Below are 25,163 nucleotides of genomic sequence, written 5' to 3'. Positions count from 1 at the left end.
CTTTGATACACTTATATACATATATGATCTTTGCGCCACCAACTCCTTGATTGCCCTCTTTTACCGGAGTGATAACCATTTCTGGTCCTTTTTTCTCCTGTGACATGTAGAGTCTGTGCCACACAATTTAACATTTATATGTTGCTTGATATGTTTTTTAGTTTCTGTGTATGTTACCTCGTTGCCCTATGTTTTGTATCTTGTACAGTGCTAGAAAACAGGGATTTCACGAAGGACTAATTGGATGCTTTTTTCCACAGAAAGATGTTTGTAGCTAAATTTCATTTCTTTCTTTTTTTTTTCCAGGAGAGAAAGGCCTTGGGAAAACAACTGGGAAGAAGTTATGTTACAAAGGTTCTACATTCCATCGTGTGGTTAAAAACTTTATGATTCAGGGTGGGGACTTCAGCGAAGGTAGAGCTAAAAGTTATGCTTTGAGTAACTCCATCAGTCAGTTTCTTAAAGTATATCATTCTATTAATTATGAATATTGTGTCACATATTGTGTAAATATTAAGTGGTCAATGGATAGATGTTGGATGAATGAATGTTGTGAAAGAATGTGTGAAAAGCAAAATACTAAGCCGTTTTACTTTGATTTTTGGACCTTTTGTTGTTTTGTTTTTATGTACTTTTAATAATATTAGAAATACTTGGTCAGGTCTCTTAAAATGAATGCCAGGTACTTTTGGATTATTTTTATTCTTCCTGAATTTTGTTAGTGTGATTACTTTTTGAAATCAATGTGTTATAGAGATAATTCTTAGTAGTATATATTATAATAGGATTGGACTTTTTTTGAACTTCTATTTTCAAGGTAAAGTTATTGAGCATTTGTAGAATTTTTATTATTGCAATACAAGGTGTTAGCTTCTTTAGCAAATTGAAAGCATAAAAAATTATAAGTATTAATATATTTTTAATTTTCATCATAATTAATGTAGCTCATTATTTGCAGGTAATGGAAAAGGCGGAGAATCAATTTATGGTGGATATTTTAAAGGTAAGGCTTAATATTTTATGGTCTTTTGTTTCAGTTCTGATATTAAAGCAAATTTGATCATGTACTTTTAATGAGGAGAGGTTTACTTATAGTTCACTTTTTGCATGAAACTAATGCTGCATGAAAATACTTTATTTGCATGAACTTTGGGATAAATTATATTATAATATGTAACTTAATTGACAAGATTAATTAAGGCTAACTTTACGGTTAAACATGACTTTCAGCATGGAGGTTAGGCAACTATATACATGAAAACTCCTATCTTCCTGCCTAAAACTGTCAACATATTCTTTTGTTTATAGAGAATGTGGTCTTTTGCAAAATGAAAAGGTAAGAGAACGAAGCTCAGTAACACAAACTCCAATTCTGTTCCCTTGCACCCTTCCTAATAAATTTATGGACAGCCTGGGTTAGGTTGTGGCTGGATTTCTCATAATTGCTTGAAGACTTGGAAAATTCTGTATATTATTTCATACATGCATCTGTATCTTTTTTCTTTTCCCAATGGGTTATTAGTTCTACATCAGGGAAAAAAATCTAGTTGTGTTTTTTTCCCCCTAAACCAAACAATTGCTTTGAATAAAAGTTGGTATTTCCTACTTTCTCAAAGGTTTGTATGTTTTCTTTTATATAATAGAACTATATGATTGTGTTTTATTCCAACAGTAGTAGTATTTGCATAAGTCTAACTATTGCACTTGCCCCAAAAAGCCTTAGAAAAGTCAGTTGCAGAGATTTTAATGGGATCCAATCTTACTAGATTTTAATGCCATGATAGCTTCAGTGTTATAATAGTCTTTTATATTTCTTTTGGGGGAAAATGGATTACTACTCTTTTTCAGAAGCCTGTTCCCAAGGTAATCATTTTTTAAAGTTTTCTATGTTTCTGTTTGTTCTAAAGAAAGATTTGTTTGTATGAATGTTATAAGGAAATTTAAATTAGTTTTGAAGGTATTTCTGCTGGAATTAAAATCATCTCTGAGTGATCTTTATAACAGTTTTTCCTTTGAACCAGTAGGAAGCAATTCATTAGCTGGTTCTATCAGCTTGTAGCAATTTGAAACTAATGTAAGCCACTTTAATGCGGTTCACTGTGGCAGATACTTGTGTATCTTAGAATTATATTTTGCCCTTTATGTTTTTGTTTTTATAGGACTTTCTTCATTAGATAATTTTTGATCCTATTCATTAGGAGTCTATATACTTGATTTAATTTAGGTACATCCTTACAACTTAATTTATGTAACTTTTTCTGTTTTGCTCTCATAGTCTAGCTTCAATACAATTAAATAATAAGTTTATCATATAGAAATTAAGCAGAGAAGATTATTAAACTTCTCCCATTTATATTACGTTAAGCAGGATAATTGGAGAGTTGAAGGAAATGAACTTTACTGTAGAGATTTTTAAAGATTTTTTTACTGGTTTTCCCTGAAAGTTTATAGTTTACATATCATTTAGCCAAAGTATGTTACTACTAAAAGTGACTATTCTAAGGCTGTTTGTATAAAGCATTAAATACATGTTCTTTCCTCAAGGCTTTAAGTAGTATTTTTGATCTTTTTACGCTTTTGTTACTTGATTAGTTAAAAATTTTTTTTCTAAATATTCAGACAAGTATCTGTACTGACCAGAAGAGGAATTTCATCCTTTACTTTCTATTTATTACTGTGACATTACACTTTAAAAGTGGCTTATAATTGGAGACTGACGAATTTGTGTTTTCTTCAAACAGATGAAAACTTTATTCTCAAACATGACAGAGCGTTCCTTTTGTCAATGGCAAATCGAGGGAAACATACCAATGGTTCCCAGTTTTTCATGTGAGTAGGCATAATTCAGAGATGAGCTTTTCTTAAACAGAGAAGCGCTGTTCATGAGAAAGATGGTATAGTTAAACCAAGTTTAAATGGAAAAATACTGTCAAATTGGATTTTGTTATTAATCTCTAACGTTACAGAAACTTGGTAAGCTCTAACAACTGCCTCAGCATTCAGCATGTATCTTTTAAGATGGTACTTAAAAGATGTAACTTGAAGATGTACATTATTTTCAAAATATGTTGTCATCTTAGAAAAAGAATTTGGCTTTAACTTAACAAAATTTTGGTGCTCAGTTTACCAAAACTAGATTGGAACATAAACTATTGATCAGCATTTAAAAATGGACTAGGACTGGATGTGCCCTTGGCCTGGAGAAACCATTGTTTGGTTGCTTTTTCTCTTACTGTTGCTCTTCAATCTTATTTGAGAGAGATACCATTATTTTCTGATACTGTACAGAGATGAGTGATATTGCTGTTGCATCAGCATTGTAAAAAAACCTTAATCTTTGAGACATTTATGCATAACTGAATTAACCCAATATTGCTGTCATTTCCACCAAAATTTATGAGATTAGTACTCAGGAAGCTTCAGAATGCTAAATTTGCTTTTTTTTTTTTTAAAGAAAACAAAAACCAAACACCTTTTCATGTATATTCATGCACAACCACAACTTTATTTCTCATCTGAAAGACTTTTGGCATACTTTTAGTTACATTCTTATCTAAAGCAACTCTAAAACCTATTTTTATTATAATCCCAGGATATAAAATAGGAAATACAATTGGCTAGCATGAAGTTTAATCCTTTTGATTGGAGGTAAATCTCTATAGTTGTGCTGTATATGTTGGAGAAATATTTTACTCATAGTTTGCCAGAAAAAATTTTTGTCATCTTTCTGAATGGACAAGTATGAATGGCGCTTCCCTGTCTTTAAAGGAGTAAATTATTCATGTAAAGTAAATCTCACAATTTAAATTTGTCTGCAGAATAGATTTCCAACATGATCTTATAAAGTTCAGATAAGGGGCATTCTGTTCCTAAGAATGTCCTAAAAATGGAAAGCTGATGGAAGATGACAGTGCTTGGAGCTGTGCAGAAATAAAGGAAGACCGAAAACATTTGTTCCTCGATCATATTTTGATCCCATAGAGCAGTAGTTATTAATACTTCTCTACTAGAGTATTTTTCTTTCCTTTACCTTCTTAAGGGCCAAAAATATTAGTGGGAAATATTTTGAAAAACATCTTTTATAGTAATTTAATATAAAATTATATACTCTTTGATAGAGGTTTTCCATTTCCATTTTTAAGCTTATCTGAACTGTGAACATATAAACTAATGAAATTCATTGGTCAAGAAGCTACCATCTGAGGGCTCTAAAGTTTCTTTTAGATTTCCTTTTTTATATTAGTACATTAAAATTTATCAGGCAGCAGCCGCTTCTTCCCATTGTTACATACCAATTAGCTTGTTTAATTAAATGTTACAAGTAAAAACTGGTGCAGGTACATACATTAATTAATATCTAGTATATGAGGTTCTCCCTTCAAAAAATTTTGTTTCTATATTATTTAGTACTTGATTGTCTTTTGTAGGAATGCTTAGTAGCAAACAAAATTAAGGCCATTGCTGTTTCTACATAGTTAATTTTATATTGCACTGTTATTTTTGACAAGGAATGCCGAATGAAAATTTTAACACTGTGAATTCAGATTAAAATTTTTAAGCTTCTTTTTATAATTAACTGTAGATGGCACTAAAATCACTGTGAACTTGTGTTGAGAGAAAATGTTCTACTTTTAGTTTGAAATTTACTTCTGGAAATGAGTTTGCAGTTAAAAGCAATCTTGGAAGTAATTTAGTGTTTTTTGTACATAAAAGAAATCCTTATTATTTTTTTTTTTAAGAAATTTTTGTGGCATGTGCTTTTTTATGCTGGCTGAAAGTACCAGTTCCCTACGAAATAAAACTTAAAATCCACCTTTCTAAACAAAACACTTCCTTGCTTTTATAGAAAGGGAAAATGGAGATGATGGCCCATAAAAAGAAAAGTCTTTGAAAATCTCTGTCTTGCAAGCCCAAATCCTTTTGGAGTTGGAAGTAGTGAAAAAGTAAAATGTACTGTCTTCAGGTTGTATCTATGATCACAGATAAACACTCTAAAAGCCGGGGCCGCAAGAGTTGGTGGTGGCAGAGCCATCTGTTGGCTTCCCGAGGGTGGCTGCAGTGCTTTTTCCCTCTCACCACAGCTCTTCCTTGAGCACCTCAAACAGCTCTTCTGCATTCCAAACAGGAAAGGGTAGTTTGCCAAGAACTGCCTTTATAGTTCCAGTTTTATAGGCTTAATAAAGACTTGTAATACTTCCTTGCAAAATTGTATTTGTAGTTTATATTCTAAATCTACTACTTTGTAATTCCTAAGGAGTGAATTTGGTGTTATTAGTGTATTTGCAAAATATTTCTCAAAGATTCTTGTGCTTTGTGCAGTAACTATTGTCTTCATTACTGACGCATTTAAAACCTCCCCTTCATAAGGCATACATCATTTCTATTAAACATAATTATGCATATATTGCTTTCTTTGGAAAAATTATGTATATGATAATCAGATTTTCTTCTATAAAGCTATTTGTGATTTTTGCAGTAACTGCTTATATCTACTACTGTATTAGTCATAATTTTGGTTTGGGGGTCCTACCTAAGTAGAAGAAAACTGATTCTTCTGAAATAGTACTGCTCAAAAAACGTGGAAGAAGTGATAGATGGTACTGTCCCCATGAATCACTGAGGAAATAATGGTTCATGTTAAGGTATTTTTGAAGGAATTCAAAGATCTGGAACCGAAGGAGTAACTAGGTTAACTCAGTATTTAGTCATTTTGTTCTTTTTATTATTTATTTGTTGAAGCCAAACACTAGGACTAGGAAGAAACCATAATAAAAGCTATAGAATTATAAAGTCTTAGTGGAAAAGGATTTCAAGATCATGTAGTCCAGCCTTTTCCTTGCAGAAGTAATGCTAAGGTAAAAAGGGAAACATTTTTCTTTTCCTTTGGCTGTTAGTCTTAATTCTGCTCTAATTTTCATTGTTTTTTATGTGCATTCATCAAAAAGATAAAAAAGGTATTGCATGAAGTAGTCATTAAAAAGATTAATTAGGTGGTTTATAGCTTTGTATTAAATAACTATGCTCCTGGGTTATTTTAGAGCCACTATTCTAGCTATCAGGAGACCTTGGTTCTTGCTTTATTAGCTAATTATCTTGAGTTAGTTTTGTCTTTCCTTTTCGGCTTGTGAAGTATCTACCCCATTCTCAAAGATAAACATTTTAGCATGAAAACGTGGACATAAAAGGAAGAAAGTGTTTTGTAGGTTGATCCTAAGTTTCTGGATATGTGGAATGATTTGTGTGCAAACATCTTCTTGTCTAAAAGAAAATAGTTGTAACTGCCTAATTTCCATCAGTCTGAAAGATACAACAAAGAAGCTTCAGGCTCATTTCCCTAAATTAGGCAACAGTCTTTGTCAGCTGGACATAGAAACATTGGCATGGTGATTACACTTGTTTCCCTTCCCTTAGTCTGTGCGACCTTCTGTACAACCATGAAATAGAAAGACCTGCAGAGCTTTGGGGAACAGTCTCTGTCGTTGGCCACCGTCAGTGGTCATAATTAAAAAATTTAAGAAGACAAGATAATGTGGAAAAGTCCAAATTTTAAACACAAGTGTTATCAGGTATAAATAGACCTGTGGGACTAAAATAGATGTTCCGATATATGTTCTAACCAGACTTGCAAATGGCTGCTCACCTGAGTGGGAGAGAAGTGCTGATTGTTTCAGAGCAGAGCAAGGGGAGTTGAACAGTGGTTTGGTGTTAAGGGATTTATAGAGCTAGGTTAGGATTTGGGGTAGCAAAAGTAAATTTGGGCAGAAATTCTTTTTCTCTCCACATATTCATGAGTCTCTATGAAAAGAAATGCTAGTAAGTGTTCATAACCTGGAAAATTCCTAGTTTTTCTTTCTTTTTTGGGGGTAGTATCTTTATGTGTAAATTGCAAGATTTTTCAAATCAGCGAAAAATGTTGATGAAACTTAACCAGGTTCTGAATATCAAGTGTCCTCTGTAACATCCAGTCTTACTTAGTGTTTATGTGACCTATGTATTAACAACCTGGAAGGAATTATGTATCTAGTAGTGTTTGATGTGTATAATGTTAACATTAGTGCTGAATTTTTTAAAGCTCTCTATTTGGTTATTTTTGGAACACAGGAGAGCTCTGTAACATGGCTTGGTTAGTTTCCATGGCCCTTACACAAGCTGTGTTACTCTGTATAATTTGGTGCCTCTTCCATGATGGTGTGGTAGTTTTAGGAGTTGAAAGAAAAAAATTGCTTGCTGTTCAAGGCTAGTTTAGACAAATAGGTTATCTTTATAAGTTCATACTACTTTACACCTGGAATCACTTTTTTTTTACAACATTCATTGAAAACACATTATTTGAAACATGTTCTTTTTGACAGTAATTCATGTAGCAGTGCCTTTATAAGGAATTAAAGCTTGTTTTTAAATATGTCAAGATTTAATATGTCCAAAACCTTTTTAAACAATTTTGTATGTATACAAAATATATATAATATAATATATAATAGGGATTTTGGTCTGAGTATAATAGATGTGTTTAAAGTTTAAAAAGTTGATTAGACTGTATTTTTTGAAAAAACTTTTTTGTACAATGGGGAAAATTAGGAAAAACAATTATCACAGCCAAAATTTGATAGCATACTTTTATACTTTCATCTCTCTTGCCTTCTTATCCTTTGAGAAGATCCTTAAAATCCTTGTTAAGCTGCTTTTTTGTTTTACTATTATTTTGGAAGACTTTAACAACTCAGAGGTTGTTAAGGCAGTGAACAGAAACTATAGTCCAAACTCTACTCATTTATTCTTGATAGTGGTCTGTTGTGTGTGCTGAAAAAAGATTCCAAATGTAGAAATATGAAGGATTTTTAACTATTTTAAGTGAATTACTAAAAGAAGAAGAAAAGTTCCCTGAAATTTTGTTTTGAATTCTCTTAATTCTTTTCATTGAAATTTTTGCTTTCTACTGGTAGTAACTGCTCCTGGGCATTCAGATTTTTTATATCCATTTATGTACTCAGGATACATTATTCTCTTTTTGAGAAAGATGTTGGTTGACTTAGCTAGTTTGTAGGATTTGCAAAGCGAAATATAATGTTTGGTTACTCACACTCTAGTGTTAAAATATTAAGGCTCCGAACAGATGCCCACTTTCAGCACAGTGTTTTTCTTAGGCATAGTTCATCTCTACATGCATATCCTATGTGAAAGAAAATTTAGAGCCCTCCATTTTAAAAAAGCTTTCTTGCTTTGCATAAAACTTGCAAATATTTAATTTCAAAGTTATATTGATATTAAAACATAGATTCAGTCTTGTCTTAAAAGTGTATTACAATTTATTTCTTGCCATTTTTGTGTAAAATTTACAGAAAGAGTGTTACACCGTGCGCTCCAAAGGTAATGTCTTATTACTCTAAGGCTCTCTTTTTCTTTCTTTGCCTTTATCTCTTTAATCCTGTTGTTATGTGCATTGAACCATTTTAAGAAAAACTTTCTGCTTGATTTATGGCAGCAATACATGTAAAACAAGTGTGTTTTATTGTTCGTGGTTAATCCTGGGAAGTATATTTTAATTTCAGTGGCTTGTTTCCACCACATTTCCACACCTCTTCTGGGGGAGGGTGGGGAAGAGGGTGTATTGTATATAATGGTTTAGATTTCATTTCAGTACAGAACTGTTAATTTCTATATAAGGCCAAAAGCTTCTTTGATAATGGACAATAATGTAGATTGTTTTTTTGGAGTAATAGTGAAACTTCTCAATTTCTAGGATTTACAAAGTTTAAATGAATCCTTATACATATATTTTTAAAGTACGTTCAAGAGGTGGAGAAAACTGGAAAATTAGTGTCTAAGTGACAGGAAAAAAATGGAAATATGAAAATATTGAAAGCTTTTATAATTATAAGTGTTCTTTGTGGTTCTTTCTCTAGGTATGTTTTCATGAGCATGTGTAAACTTACATATTTATGATAGTCTCTGGCCTTCAGGTCTGAATTTATTGAACATGTATCATCAACTGCATGGGTCTTTAACAACTGTATAGTTTTGAAAGATTAGTACAATTAAGAGCTGGTGGGATGAGATCTCTTTGTCCGGTTGAGTAGGATTGAATAGCTTGGACCGAGTATATAATTTCTCCCTGCCCATTTGGCAGTGTCCTCTGTTTATCCATGTCTGGTGTTAGCTTAGTGCCAGTATGCCTGCTTTACACTGTTATTTCTACTCCTGGAATGTAGGCTGAGAACCCCAAGGGGCTTCTTTGTTAAGATACTTTCAGTATTAACATGTAGTCTAATGCAATTTAAGTATAAATTTGTATTTCTGCATCCTGAATTGTGGATGCAAGTGATGGGCTTAATTATTCACACCAGTTTAGGCATAGCAGGCCAGCTGAAATTTGTTCCTGAAATAATGTTCTTGTCTTCATTTTCTTCACGATTGCAGTCAAGGACCAAGTTTTTTTGTCTTCAGTTTTCACTTGAATTTAAAACAAAATTGGAATCTGTCATAGGGTAGCAATTCCATCCTCAAATTGAGTCTCAAATAGTTTATTGCTACCTCACTGTAGTTAGCTAGAGTGTTTTCATCTCACCATTTGTTCCAAAGGTTTGCTGTAAGGTGGTTTTTACAGGACTCCTATTAGCCAGTGTGGCAAATTGAATTGGGTTCTCTGTGTTTTAGAAAAATCTGTAGGCTTTTCCCCAAAAGATCTGAGAGTTGTGAGAGAAAAGATCAAGGAGTATACCTAATTAATAAACCACTCCTTGTTTTCACTGCTACATATTTGAAATTGATCCCTTAAAGTTATAGAACATTTTTACCTTTACAGATTTTACCTCTTACATCTTTCATGCAGTGGAATCACTGTCTAGCATATGTACTAATTTCTTCCTATCATAAGCGTGCTTTGGTAAAGTTTTACTTATATGGGAAGCACATTTCCATCTTCAAAAGTTCTTATCCAAAGTAGTTTCTGGATGCTGGTTTAATTATTTAAACATTAGTTCCTCACCTGCTTGCTAGATTTTCTTCTTTTTCTTTCTTTCTTTCTTTTTTTTTTTTTTTTTTTAACTTACTATTATAATAGCTTGAGTTTTGACTTCTTCAGTCTTCTAACGGGAATTTGAGACTTTGTGGTTTTAAAACTCAAGATTGCTTTTAAAATTCTGGAACTTCTTAAATTGACAATTTTTCAAATTCTGTAGTACTTTTACAGAACTGAATATTCTTAATGTAAGTATAAATGCCACCATTCTTTGTAGAATAATGATTTTTAACGTTGTCAAGGTGAAAATTGTGTTTGGTTGACTTACATGTCTTAGAATTGCCTTAAAATGAATATAAAAATTGATATGGGAGCTTCTAGTACAATTGACTGCTTTACATGGCCTGATATCCAGTGTCCTTCTCAAAATCTTATATTTCTCATTCCTATAAACTAAAATATTTGCAGTATATACTTCTGAGTCTAGTTACCTGCTTTTGAATTTTTTCACTGCAAATCACATAGTATGAAGATTTGTGAAAATGCTATGGGAAATAACAGCTGGGTTAAAAATCTCTTAACCAGATGTACCCCATAGGCTTCCCAAGAGTGACTATCTGCGTTTGTGACAACTGTAGAAGAAGCAGGTTGGGCATTTTCTGGGCCATAGAAATTTAAAGTGTCTATAATGTTATCCATCATTACCTTACTTGCTGTCAGAAGTGTTGATAAAGGAAAGGTTTGCTCCCTATTGCATTTTCAGAGTTGCTGTGAGTGGCAGAGCTTCATCTTAGGTGAGAGAGGCAGGAAGTTCTGAAAACAGGACTCCTGAGTCCTATCTCCATCTGCCCACCTATAAGATGCAGATTGATGCAGTATGAGAAATAACAAATAGAAGAATTCATTCAAGCTGGGGGCCAAGTGTTGATCACACTTTCCTTTCCTTAGAGCAGATGATAGTGCTTTTTATTCTCTATATCTTGATAATTTTCGAGTTTGTTTTTGCTTTTGTTATTGTTTTGGATTCAAGAGTAACTTTAATTTTAATATGTATTTCATATATTTCAAAGCTGTTTCGTACATATGTATAAGGATAGACTTCATATTGGAGATACAATTTTATAATTTGTTATAATCTTGAGAATCTTTTTTAACCAGTCAAGTGGCTACTATTGCTGTTTGTAAAGTTCTTAAGTTTAGATGTATGCCACATTTAACTTTTCCCCTATCTTTTTATCTTTACCTCTTTGTTCTCTACATGCTGTGCTTTAAACCCTTCTGCTGTGTTCACCTGAACACCTGGTTTTTGCCATCTTTGTGTTGATGTTTATTACACAGTACCACAAAACCTGCTCCACACCTGGATGGGTAAGAGTGACATTTTATTACCTTGGGGAGTTGTTGGGTGGCCAGTCCAATACAGGTTGGATTGTGAGCGAACCTCAAGGGGGTACTCTTGATCTCTGGGTTAATCTCTCACAGCCAAGCCCCTCCTTAAGAATCACAGGTTAGTTAGTTTTGAGACCTCCCAGCTGTCATGTCACTGAATGGGGTCTTTATCTGGGCCCATGGATAGACCTCTCAGTCATGCTGTCTTGAGTGACCCCGTAACAACAGTTTCTGAGTATCAAGTGCAATCGGACTGTTCTCAGACTCTTTACCATAAAATAGTTAAGAAATACTGTTTTAGGCAGAAAACTAAGGCCCAGTTGAATAATTGTGGTTTTTTTTCCTTTTATGAAGCATATTTCAAAAATTCTAATTTCCTTCTAGTTGCTTCATTCATCAAACACTTTGCTTTTTTTATATTGAGGTCTGTAGACATGTCATTTATAACAGTTGTCATGATTACTACCCATGGTTTAATTGTCATCAAACCAATTATTTCTTGAATTTGTATTTTGACAGGGTGCATGTCGTCTTTGGATTAGTTATTTCTGGTTTTGAAGTAATCGAACAGATTGAAAATCTGAAAACAGATGCTGCAAGTAGACCTTATGCAGATGTGCGAGTTATTGATTGTGGGGTGCTTGCCACAAAATCAACAAAAGATGGTAAGAGTTTTTGTAGAGTGGTCGGAGCTTGGATACAAGTAAAACATGCTGAAGACTATAACTTAAAGATACCTTCTGGATTTTAGTAGTGAGAGAAACCATACAAGTAGTATAGCAATAGCCCTGATGCATCTGTATCACACCTTCTATCCAGGCCATCCACAAATCTTATCAAATCTTCCTTCTTTTTACTTCCCCCTGCTATTAGCCTTGTCCAGACCACAGCTGTCTCTTACCTGAATGATTGCAGTAGCCTCATATCTGTTCCGTTTACCTCTGTCCTTCTTTATAATCTTTTCTCAGCAGCAGGAATTTACTGCTGGTAAATTCTGGTCTCCTTGCTTATACTCTTGATCATCCTCTGTAGTCTGTCCTTAATAACAACCAGAGTGATCTTCTGCAAGGGTTCCCTTCTCAGTCAGCCAAAGCTAAAGTCTACTTGGTTTCTAAGGCACTCTGCTCTCTGTGTATCTCTTCCCCCTTATTCATCACCGTCTCAGCTATGTTGACCTTTACTCAGACACACCAGGCACACAGGGACCTTTGTACTAGCTGTCCCCTCTGTCTGCAACACTCTCCATCCAGATATCTGCATGACCCCTTACCTTACTTCCATCAGGTCTCTGAAAGTAATTTTAAATTACCCCAACTCTCCCTATTCCCTTTACCTCCCGTTTTTTTTTTTTTTTTGGTTGTGTGTGTGTGTGTGTGTGTGTGTGTGTGTGTTTCTATCCTAGCACTTACTGTTTGTCATATTTTGCAGTTACTTACTTTCTTATCTGACCCAGCTAGAATATAGGCCTCATGGAGGGCAAGGGCTTTGTTACCTTAGAATCACACCAGCAAATGGTATTATTAACATGAAAAAAAGTTTATTTAAATTTTGTCTTTAGTTTTCTGTTTATAAAGTATGTTTTATGATACCTAGGTAGTCACATTTTCTATTCTGGAAGGTACTGAAATCCAGTACTCATATTCTTAATATTTCTTTAAAGTTTTTGAGAAGAAAAGGAAGAAACCAACTCATTCAGAAGACTCGGAATCCTCTTCCAATTCCTCTTCCTCTTCAGAATCTTCTTCAGAAAGTGAAATTGAACATGAGAGAAGCAGAAGAAGGAAACATAAGAGGAGGCCAAAAGTTAAACATTCTAAAAAGAGACGAAAGGAAGCAAGCAGTTCAGAGGAGCCAAGGAATAAACATATAACGAGCCCAAAAGGGTAAGTGTGAAATGCCAGGGGAATCTAAAAAACACACATACCTTGATGGGGAAAGTATGTGCAAATTGTGTAAACTTAGCTTTATTACCTGTTGTTGAAGAACGATAGCGTTTTTTGGACTTTAATCTGAAATCTGACTGCTCTAGGGGTAGCACAGATGTATCAAAGATTATATATTTGCAGGTGAAAAAAATCCTTGGAACTTAAAAAGTTGGGATCATTTGACAGTTTTCATACTAGAACTTTAGTACTGTGGCATTTAGTTAGGTGTTCATGCTTTATATGTTCTCTTTGTGAAAATTGTACAAACCATTTGAGTGAGATTTGTAAGTTAACAAATCTATTTTATTGCTATTATTAGTTATTTATTGTTAATATTATCATGAAATGCAAACATTGCACATTTTAATTGGTGACATGCTTTGTTCTCAGTCACTCTGAGAGGAGTGATACCAATGAAAAAAGGTCAGTTGATTCAAATGCTAAAAGGGAAAAGCCTGTAGTCCGCCCAGAGGAGATTCCTCCAGTTCCTGAGAACCGATTTTTACTGAGAAGAGATATGCCTCTTGTCACGGTGGAGCCTGAACCGTAAGTATGGTGATTAATCTCTTCTTTTTCATTTCTGTGAATGATAATTCCATCAGCTCATTGCAGTTCCACACATTTATTGAGCATGACCCTTAGTCAAAGCACTTTGAACTATACTGTGGGAGATGCCAGGTTAATGGAATGACATGTACCCTATCTTTCAGAATTCACATTCTACTAGTTGGTAAAAGGGGGTTGGACAAGTTGGCCAAGGGAGAGGTTCTTCTTGGAGTTCTGGAAAGACTGCATTACTCATTTTTTCTTTCTCTTTCATTGGAGATGAGATTTGGTTTGTGAGAGCAGAGGGTGATTTGAACTGTTTGGAGCCAATTGAATGATAAGACATGTTCCAATTTGAATAGTATAAAATTAATTGCATGGTGATTAGGGATATAATTTAGTATCATAAATATGTGACTTGCTCACTTGCTTTGCTGGGTGATAACCTCTCTGCATTGGGAAAGATGATGTGTAGCTTTAGATTTAGTCTCAAAAAGTAGTATGTAATATATTTTGTGTGTTACTTCAAGTTTAGAATTGTTAAATGTTTGAACAAAAATACCATAATGTGGCGTATCATTGGTAAGTTCTGTTGAATGCTGAGAAGTTATGCACATGTCCCTGTTTACAGACAGGTATCTACATAAGGTTATCATGTAATTGATTAAACACTTTTAAAGCCTAGTATTGTCTCATCTCAAACAGCTGTTAGAAAATGGGATATATCTTTGCATTAAAAGCTTATTAACATGCTGATGTTTTCATTTTTAAAAATTCTGGCTTGTTAATAAATTTTAGTGGGATCCTTCTTTCTTAAAATACAAGACACCAAGTTCACTGATCAAATCTATTTGGCTTTCAGCAGGTAGGAAACTTGAAAGGGCAGTTTCTCTGTCATGGCAGGTGTTGTCCATGGGCCACATTTGGCCTATTGCCTATTTTTGTACAGCCTGTGAGGTAAAACATGATTAAATGTTTGTAGAAAAAAAGGAGAGTAGTAGTTTGTGACATGTGATAATTATATGAAACTCAGTTTTCAGTGTGCATGAAGTAAGTTTTAGTGGAACACAGCCACATACATTTGTTCAGTATAAGAAAATAAGAAAGGGCTGTTTCTGTGCTACAACAGCAGACTTGAGTAGTTGTAGCAGAGTTTGTATGTGGTGCTCTGTTGCCTTACACTATTACTTGGTGCACTATGCATCACAGTGATGCTATTACAGCTCTCTGGTATTTCAGGTACTAGACACACAACCGCTATATATGAAAAAAAATATTTTTAAAGATAAAATATGTACAGTCTCATTACAGGTCAGCGTTACCAGATGAACAGCATTATCTATTTTGATAGACAACACTATGAACCCTAATTAAGTGAAATGTTATTCAGCCCCCCCCCCCCAAAGAACTCCGTTCCTCTTGTTAGTAGATCTTTATTACAAAGAAATAATACTCTTATCATATTTCATATTTCATTGATAAAACATTAGTGAAAATTTATTTTCTTTCTTCTTATCTAAGTACCTAAATAATAACCTTAATTTTCTTCTTGGCCTACCAATCCTAAAATACTTATTCTCAGATTCTTTTTTTTTTTTTTTTTTTTTTCAGATTCTTTTCATAAAAACTTTGCTGACCTTTGTTATCTGGTATTGCTAAAGGAGTAATTGCATTTGTGATTGAAAAGTGCTGATAATTTTGTTTGGTCACATAACATCTTTGGAAGTTATTTTATGCAGAATTGTTTTAAATCATAATTGGCTGGTAGTTGTTTCATGCAAAGATAGCACAATTATTTTATTTTATTAGGATCTTTGAGATTTTCATCAGTTGTTTGGGAGCTATAATGAAGTGTCCTTCAAGAAATCAGTATATGCAGGACACCTGGGTGGCTCTGGTTGAGCGTCTGATGCCTTCGGCTAAAGACATGATCCCGGATCTGGGATCAAGTTCCACATCAGGCTCCCTGTGAGGAGCCTGCTTCTCCCTCTGCCTATGTCTCTGCCTCTCTCTCTCCATGTGTGTCTCTTATGAATAAATAAATAAATAAAAAAGAAATCAGTATATGCAAGGATAAGAAGCAGGGGCTGTCAGCCACCTTACTGATACACCAGCAGTTAAGCTCATATCCCTTGTAATTTGCTTAGCAGAATTTGGGTTCCACATTTGGCTCTAGTTTATTTGTTCTCAACCTTAGCTGCACGTTAGGATAATTTGCAGGCTTTTAAGAATATCAATTTCTGGGCCATACAGCAAATCAAATCAGAATGCTGTGGGGAGGAGGTAGAGAGTGGTCACATTGAATCAGTATCTAAAAGGTTCCCATGTAAACATTAATTTTTGCTGAACACATGTAGGCAGGATCAGTGCTTTTTCTTCATGAGGAAAATGGGGTTATTGGTTGTGTACCACAAGTACTTACTTACCTCATTGTGAGAATTAAGTAATGTCATGAAATGACTGAAAAAACTATATGTATACTTTGTAGTTAAGACTCTTACAGTAACATTAGTATGTTTATCTGGAGCCTGCTTCCTAGAGCCTTAGCAAATCCTGTGCATTGGCTTTAAGAGTCAAGTTGCATTTCTTTCTGACTTTGTGCAAGATTTGTAGCCCCCTTAAAATTCTCTATGTTTAAAATGAAGATGCTAATAGTACCTACCTCATAGTGTTATGAGAATTCAGTGAGCTAATGCCTTTATAAAGTGCTTGTTAACCAGCAATGTACAATATGAAACGGGAATTAAGAAAGCAATTCTATTTAAAACAACATCTAAAAGAATGAAATACTTAGGAATAAAGAGGTGAAAGGTTTGTACAATGAAAATTACAAAATATTAGATGTAAATTAATGGAAAGATGTTGCATGTTCATGTGTTGGAAGACTTAAAATTGTTAAGATATCAGTACTCTCCAAAGCAAGCTTTGGATTCAATGCAATCTCTACCAAGTTGCAACAGCCTTTTTGCAGAAGTGGAAAAGTCAATATCAAATCAAATGGAATCCAGGGGGCCTCAAATAGCTAAGACCGTCTTGAAAAGGACAAAGTTGGAGCATTTGTATTTCTTGTTTTCAAAACTTAAAGCAGCAGTCATCAAAATAGTATGGTACTGGCATAAAGATACATATATAGACCGATGGGATAAAATTGAGAGTCCAGAAATAAACCTGTACCAGTATGGATAGCCAGGTGATTTTAGAAAAGGATGCAGAGTCCACTCAGTGGAGAAAGAAGTCTGCCTCTTCAATAAATGGTACTGGAATAACTGGATTTCCACCTGTAACAGAGTAACGCTAGACCCCTACCTCACGTCATATACAAAAATTAAAATGAGTCCATGACCCTCAACATAAGAACTAAAACTGTAAAACTCTTAGAAAATATAGGCGTAAATTTTTAAGTCCTTGGGTTTAGCAGTGAATTCTTACAATTGGCACCAGAAGTATGGACAACTATAACAAAAAGACAACTCAATTTAAAAATAGGCACAGCACTTCAATAGTTGTTTCATACAGATGGCCAGTAAGCACATGAAAGGATGCTTAACATCAGCATTAGTCATTAGAGAAATACAAACCACACCCACAGTGAGATAATACTCACCTACCAAGATGGCTATAATTTAAAACAATAACCAAGAAAACTAGTGTCAGCAAGGATATGGAGAAATTGGAATCCTTATACATTGGTGGCAGTAGTCTAAAATGATTCAGACATTGTAGAAAATGGTCTGGTGGTTCCTCAAAAAGTTAAACATAGATTTACTATGTAACTGAGCAGTTCCATAGGTAGGTATATATCCAAAAGAATTGAAAATAGAAAATCAAACGGAGAGACGCCTAGGTGGCTCAGTGGTCGAGCATCTGCCTTTGGCTCAGGTCGTGATCCTGGGATCTGGGATTGAGTCCCGCATTGGGCTCCCTACATGGAGCCTGCTTCTCCCTCTGCCTATGTCTCTGCCTCTCTCTGTGTGTCTCTTATGAAAAATAAATAAAATCTTAAAAAAAAAAAAACAGATACTTGTATGCCAGTGCTTATTGCAGTATACTCAGCAATAGCGAAAAGGAAAAGACAGATCCCAAGTTGGTTGAATACACAATGTGATGTGTACATACAATGGAATGTTCCCTGGCCATGAATTAGAGATTACTAGAGGCTGAGAGAGCTCATGGGGGTGGGGGTGGGTGGGGACAGATTCCTTAATGGGTAGAGTTTGGGTTTGGGGTAATGAAAAAGTTTGGGAAAGATAGTAGTGATGGTTGTACAACATGAATATAAATATGAACTTTACACTTAAAAATGGCTAAAATGGGATGGATGCCTGGGTGGCTCAGGGGTTGAGCATCTGTACCTTTAGCTTAGGGTCTGATCCTGGGATCCGGGATCGAGTACCGCATTGGGCTCCCTACATGGAGCCTGCTTCTCCCTCTGCCTATGTCTCTGCCTCTCTCTGTGTGTCTCTTATGAAAAATAAATAAAATCTTAAAAATAATGGCTAAAAAGGCCAATTTTACATTATATACATTTTACTCAATTATGTTAAAAATGCTTAACATAATGTCTGACACATAGTAAGTACTCCATAAAAGCTAGCCATTATGTTAATAACATAAAAAACTTGAGGTATGAAGATTTCTCATGCATGGAGGACAATAGTTGCCACAAACACTATACTCTTAGAATTACCACAAGGCTGCAGATTCAGAGCATTGACAGAGGGGCAGCTTGTAGAGTGGGGGGAAGACAAAAGATTTATTAAAAATATAGAATAAAATATGGTTTTAAAAACACAATTGGAGCATCAGAGTCAAATATCTCAGGATTCCTTTAGAACATCACTGTTTTGACAAGAGACATGTAAAGAGGGATTTTGTTTAAAAGTAGTTCTGTGCTTAAAAAGATACATAGTATCACTACCCATTTTTGGGTTACTTTTTTTTTTTAAGGTTTGACATTTAAAAAGTTTGCCTAGAAAATCAGATTATATGGAGTGCCTCGTTCTACAAAAGTGTTGGATCTAAATAAAATGATTTTTTTAATAGGAGTATAAATTCTGCATTTAAATTTTTTTCCTGCATTTAAATATTGAGAAAACTGCCGAGCATTTGCTTATTTTAAATTTTCAATCTTCTTTTCCAGGAAGATTCCTGATGTTACACCCATTGTAAGTGATCAGAAACCTTCTGTATCAAAATCTGGACGGAAGATTAAAGGAAGGGGCACAATTGTATGTGTGTTAATAAGACTTCTTTTTTTTCAAATTACGTATCTAAGGTAGTATAGGCAAAATCCTAGCTTTAATTTTAGGTAAAATCCAAGATCTGTTCAAGGAGTTAGTTTTATTCTCTGTAGGTATATTGCTAGTAGAGCAAAATTTATTTGCTGTATTTTAAATATGAAATGATATGTGAAACAGTGAGTATGTTGAGAAATCTTAGTATGTTGAATAATCTAGGCTAATGAATGCAACCATTAAGACTTAAAGAAAAAAATCCCATTTTTTTTAGTCTCTTTTATGTTTGGCATAACTTCATATCATCTTTTGTACTTTAATCATTATTTCTTTTGAATGGCATCTGAGATTGGGTCTTATACCTAACTCTGTCCTATAGCAGATTGTAATTGAGAGGTATTATCGAAACAGTTATTCCTATCTTTGTTTTTGAAGCGCTATCACACACCTCCAAGATCAAGATCATGTTCTGAATCAGATGATGATGATAGCAGTGAAACTCCTCCTCACTGGAAAGAGGAAATGCAAAGATTAAGAGCATACAGACCACCTAGTGGAGAAAAATGGAGTAAAGGAGATAAGTAAGAGCTTTAAGTATGAGCACAGTCCTGTTACTACTATATTTTAAGTGTTAAGAGGCTAGAGACTTACTTCTGGACTTTTCATGAAAGACTTAACATTAAAGTTAGACCATGACCAAAGAATACATTTGAGAATACTTGGCAGAAAGAGAGCTATTAAGTAGGAGGGCTGATTGGCTTCAGGATGCTTTTAAATAAAAATTCTGGGGACGCCTGGGTGGTTCAGCAGTTGATTGCCTGCCTTTGGCCCAGGGCGTGATCCTGGAGTCCCAGGATCGAGTCCCACATCAGGCTCCCTGCATGGAGTCTGCTTCTCTCTCTGCCTCTTTCTCTCTTTGTGTTCTCATGAATAAATAAAATCTTTTAAAAATAAAAATAGAAAATAAATCAAAATTCTGTTTTCCCTCCCAAAGCTGTAAAACTACTAAATCAGAGATACCCTTGTTCAATTTTAGAAATAATCAGGACTTAAAAATCATATAGCAGATCCTTTTCTAGCCAGGTCTCTTAGTCATTGATGAATGAATTAGTAGGTAGGAAAATCTGTACCTAGCATGTGCATTAACTTCTGACCCCGAGGACTGTTGGTTCTTTAGAAGTATACCATCTCTTACCCTCAATAATACCCCACAGGGGAATAGCCATTGTTGAAATGGGGCTGGCTCCAGAATAGCTAGTGAAAAATACACCAGTGGGATCCTCTATAATTGTTCATGGTAGTAGTCTCTACTCTTCTGTGGGTGTCCAGTAGAATGGTTAGAAGTTGGAAGAGGGGGATCCCTGGTGGCGCAGCGGTTTGGCGCCTGCCTTTGGCCCAGGGCGTGATCCTGGAGACCCGGGATCGAATCCCACATCGGGCTCCCGGTGCATGGAGCCTGCTTCTCCCTCTGCCTGTGTCTCTGCCTCTCTCTCTCTCTCTCTGTAACTATCATAAATAAATAAAAATTAAAAAAAAAAAAAAAAAAGAAGTTGGAAGAGGGAAAAAAAGATAATGCGTCTGTTGTGTGAGAGTGATTTAGACACAGTGATACAGAGAACTCTTAATGTTGAGCCCTGACACTACCCATTACCAAGTCTGCATCTATTTTCATGTGCTTTTTCCTCAGTTTCTGTAGTAAGTAATTAAACCTTAAGAGAAAGTCTTGATTACTGTGAAGCTGAAATAAAATAACAGCCATGTTAGCTTCTTAAGAGGCTTCTTTTATAAAGGTCAGGCAGCTGTCCTGTATCTGCAGGAAATCAACAGAATTGTTTGGGAACTTGATTGGACTCTCCCTCAAAAATTGTTCCCGGAAGCAGAGGGTCATGAACAGATCCTACCTGGCCAAGGAGCTCTGTCACTAGTGCTCTTATGATGAATTGGTTTGGTTTGGCTTCCAGAACTGTTTTTCTGTGAAATTTGAAATCTTTTTGCTTAGTTAAAAAAAAATATATCCTTTTATAAGTGAATCTGCTAGTAGTTGTCAGCAGTTTCAGCATTTCTCTGAAATTATAGGTCAAGAGGAGGCCTATCCATACCCTTTGGTTTATCCTTCCTATACGTACTTCAGGTGTTGATGGAGTAATTTGCTCTTTAGGCTTTTGTCAATGCATCTGTATTGACAACAAATGTGTATTTCAATTTAAAGCATAGAAAACATGCTTGTAAATAACCATGCATTTTATATCCTTTTCCATAGATTAAGTGATCCCTGTTCGAGCCGATGGGATGAGAGAAGTTTGTCCCAGAGATCCAGGTCGTGGTCTTATAATGGATATTATTCAGACCTTAGTACAGCAAGGCACTCTGATGGTCACCATAAAAAACGCAGGAAAGAGAAAAAAGTTAAACATAAAAAGAAAACTAAAAAGCAGAAACATTGCAGAAGACACAAGCAGACTAAGAAGAGAAGGATTATTGTACCATCAGACATAGAATCCTCAAAATCTTCCACCCGACGAATGAAATCCTCTTGTGACAGAGAAAGGAGATCTCGTTCTTCCTCGTTATCATCTCATCACTCCTCAAAGAGGGACTGGTCTAAATCTGATAAGGATGACCAGAGCTCTTCAACCCATTCCAGCAGAGACTCCTACAGATCTAAATCTCACTCACAGTCTTATTCTAGAGGAAGCTCAAGATCAAGGACTCCCTCAAAATCCTCATCACATTCTCGAAGTAGATCAAAGTCCAGATCTACTTCCAAGTCAGGGCACCAAAGGACAACATCAAAATCACCAAGAAGAACAACCTCTCAGTTAAGTGAAAGTAAAGCAGTTAAAACAGAACCCTTAAGAGCAACAGCACCACAAAATGAAAACGTCATAGTACAACCAGTGGTGGCAGAAAATATTCCTGTAATACCATTGAGTGACAGTCCCCCTCCTTCAAGGTGGAAGCCTGGACAGAAACCCTGGAAGCCCTCTTATGAGCGAATTCAGGAAATGAAAGCTAAAACAACCCATTTGCTGCCTCTCCAAAGCACTTACAGTTTAGCAAATATTAAAGAGACTGGAAGTTCATCATCCTACCATAAGAGAGAAAAAAATTCAGAAAGTGATCGGAGTGCTTATTCAAAGTACAGTGATAGAAGCTCGGAAAGTTCACCAAGGTCAAGGAGCAGATCTTCTAGGAGTAGATCTTATTCCAGATCATACACAAGGTCACGAAGTCTTGCTAGTTCACATTCAAGATCTAGGTCTGCCTCCTCTAGATCTCATTCACGAAATAAATACAGTGATCGTTCACAGTGTAGTAGATCCTCGTCATACTCTTCTGTTAGCAGTGATGATGGAAGAAAAGCCAAGAGAAAATTTAGATCCAACGGGAAAAAAAATAACACTTCAAGTAAGAGGCACAGCGGCAGCTCTGAAAAGAGACTTCACCATAAATATGTGAAAAACAGAGACAAGTCTTCAAGTCAGAGAAAGTATAGTGAAAGCAGGTCATCTTTAGATTATTCTTCAGACAGTGACCAGTCAAGTGTTCAGGTTACACAGTCAGCCCAGGAAAAAGAGAAGCAAGTCCAAATGGAAATGAACAATAAGCAAGAGAAGAACAGAGATGAAGAGAAATCTAAGCCTGAACAGGAATGCCCTCGTTCAAAGAAAAGAGTCATGAGAGAGAATCTTTCTGATCACCTTAGAAATGGCAGTAAGCCCAAAAGGAAAAATTATGCTGGGAGTAAGTGGGACTCTGGGTCAAATTCTGAACGAGATATAACAAAAAACAGTAAAAATATTTCCCGGCCATCTTCTGATAAGGAGGAAGGTGAGGCTACATCAGATTCTGAGTCAGAGTTTGGTGAAATTCACAGCAAAGCCAAACCTGCAACAAAGTCTTCAGCAAGTGCTTCGCTGCCTGATGGTAATGGTGCTTGGAAATCAAGTAAGCAGCAGTCTTCGACCTCTGATTCTGAGGGGTCCTATTCCAATTCAGAAAACACTAGAAGAAAGGCACGGAAGCGCAAACATGGGTCAAAGGAAACTCTTAAAAGAGAGCAGACCAAAAAAGCAAAGGAGAAACTGAAAGGGAAAAAAGACAAAAAGCACAAGGCTCCAAAACGAAAACAGGCATTTCACTGGCAGCCTCCACTAGAATTTGGTGAGGAAGAGGAGGAGGAGATTAGTGAAAAACAAGTTACTCAGGAGGCAAAAGAGAAAAAACAAGTTTCTGAAAACAGTGAAACCATGAAAGAAAATATTCCACACACTGAGAAGTCCTGTGAAGAGGGCAACTTTTCAGGTAAACGCAATCCAGTCACGACTTCTTCGGATATGGATCAGCCTGCTAAAGAGGATACTAAACTCAGTGCTTCTCCCACAGCCTTAACTACTGAGGAGAATGTCACTGCTTCTCCCTCCAACATTCAGCCTATTGCAGAAAGTGTCCCAAGCGGAGTGGAGGATGTGCTGCAGACAGATGACAACATGGAGATCTGTACTCCCGATAGGAGTTCCCCAGCAAAGGAGGCATCCCCTCTAGGGAATTCAAGGCTTGCTACCGCAGACGTAAACATTGTTCTAAAACAGGATATGCACACAGAGCATCCTGAGACAGAGGAGTCAAAACAGGAGAGCAGTATGTCCGAAAGTCAAGCAATGGGGGATGTGGGGAAACAGGACAGCAGCCCTGCTAGCTTGGCCAGCACTATAGAAAGCACTGTGAAGAGAGAGGTGGCAGAGAAGAGCCAGATCAGTCTCATGGATAACAAATGGAAGCCCCTGCAGGGTGTGGGGAACCTGGCGCCACCAACTGCTCCCACATCCAGCACTGTGGAGGTAAAGGCATTGACTACTGCACCTGACATGAAGCCACAAGGCCTGAGGATAGAAATTAAAAGCAAAAATAAAGTTCGGCCTGGGTCTCTCTTTGATGAAGTAAGAAAGACAGCACGCTTAAACCGGAGGCCAAGGAATCAGGAGAGTTCAAGTGATGAGCAGACACCTAGTCGGGATGGGGATAGCCAGTCCAGGAGTCCAAGCAGATCTCGAAGTAAATCTGAAACCAAATCAAGACACAGAACAAGGTCTGTCTCCTACAGTCACTCAAGAAGTCGATCACGAAGCTCTACATCATCTTACCGGTGAGCAATGTATTCTCTTTTGTCTCCCCCAAGGAGCGTTTATTACTGTGTAACTTGGAAGAACATCAAAATTAGGGACAAGATCACTCTTTCCAAAAATCTGGAAGGGAGTAAGGGGGTAGTCTTGTGCTCTGTGGCTAAGAGAGCCAGTTTGAGGACATAGGAAGTGGGGATTTTAGGTGAAGAAATTTAGGTTCAGTGTCAAAAACTATTATTTGTCACTTAAAGCTCTCTGGTAACAGAAAGGAGTTGCCATGATAGGTGGCAAGTTTCTCTCCTTGTCGGTGTGACGCTGCTCTCCCGCCTCTCAAAGATGCCTTCGAAGGGAATCCTGAATTTACAGAATTATGTAGGATTTAAAGATCATTAATCCAACCCTCCATTTTACACTAGTGGGAGGTGAGAGGCAAAGTTACTTGCCTAACACCTGCATCTAGTTGATCTTTATTTTGAGGGTTAGCAGGGAGGCTGTGGTAAAAATGATCGTCTTTAGATTTATTTATTTTGGTTCAAGCTGCGTCTAACTTTTGTCATCAGCATAGGTTGGACAGTGCAGAGAATGAGAATTTTTACAAACTAAAGAAATTAGGTTGATGATATGAAGCTAGTAAGTAATTTGTATTCCTTTTTTCTTTTCCTTGTAAATATTTCATGGTTTACACCTCACTATCTTAATTGCTCATATCTCGAATGTGTATTTGTTTTTCGTCACTTGACCCTAAAATATAGTAAGAATCTTTGGGGTTTTTCTCCCCCCTTTTTAGCTATTTGTCTTCCCTTTCTCACCGGAATTTCTTTAAAAATAGGAACCAATGCTTGCCATCTGTAACAGCTGTCTCCCATTTACTCTTTAGTTGCTTGCAGTCTGTCTTCTGTGCTTCCCTCCCCCGCTTCTTCCTAAAAGGGCTATTTTCAGGTACTTCGCATGAGTGCCAGGGCATGTTTGCCATCCTTTCCATCTTTCT

At 35.9% G+C, this 25,163-nt stretch overlaps 1 protein-coding gene across 5 annotated transcripts in view; it reads left to right on the top strand.

The window, feature by feature from the left end:
- NKTR (natural killer cell triggering receptor) overlaps nucleotides 1-25,163 on the top strand; it is a 52,529-nt gene that overhangs the window by 20,763 nt on the left and 6,603 nt on the right. For 3 of the 5 annotated variants that reach the window (XM_077865579.1, XM_077865578.1, XM_077865581.1), the window contains exons 4-13: nucleotides 307-414; nucleotides 959-1,003; nucleotides 2,742-2,829; nucleotides 11,297-11,326; nucleotides 11,867-12,012; nucleotides 13,008-13,230; nucleotides 13,663-13,818; nucleotides 18,959-19,046; nucleotides 19,488-19,633; nucleotides 21,313-24,198. In XM_077865579.1, coding sequence (XP_077721705.1) covers nucleotides 307-414; nucleotides 959-1,003; nucleotides 2,742-2,829; nucleotides 11,297-11,326; nucleotides 11,867-12,012; nucleotides 13,008-13,230; nucleotides 13,663-13,818; nucleotides 18,959-19,046; nucleotides 19,488-19,633; nucleotides 21,313-24,198 — 3,916 coding nt within the window. Of the gene's footprint in view, nucleotides 1-306; nucleotides 415-958; nucleotides 1,004-1,308; nucleotides 1,337-2,741; nucleotides 2,830-8,351; nucleotides 8,368-11,296; nucleotides 11,327-11,866; nucleotides 12,013-13,007; nucleotides 13,231-13,662; nucleotides 13,819-18,958; nucleotides 19,047-19,487; nucleotides 19,634-21,312; nucleotides 24,199-25,163 lie in introns of those variants that run through there. The other 2 variants (XM_077865580.1, XM_077865582.1) reach the window with 2 other exon arrangements.

Source organism: Canis aureus, chromosome 22 (assembly GCF_053574225.1).
Source record: "Canis aureus isolate CA01 chromosome 22, VMU_Caureus_v.1.0, whole genome shotgun sequence".
NCBI classification, from domain to species: domain Eukaryota; kingdom Metazoa; phylum Chordata; class Mammalia; order Carnivora; family Canidae; genus Canis; species Canis aureus.
This window is presented reverse-complemented; position numbering and strand designations above follow the sequence as displayed.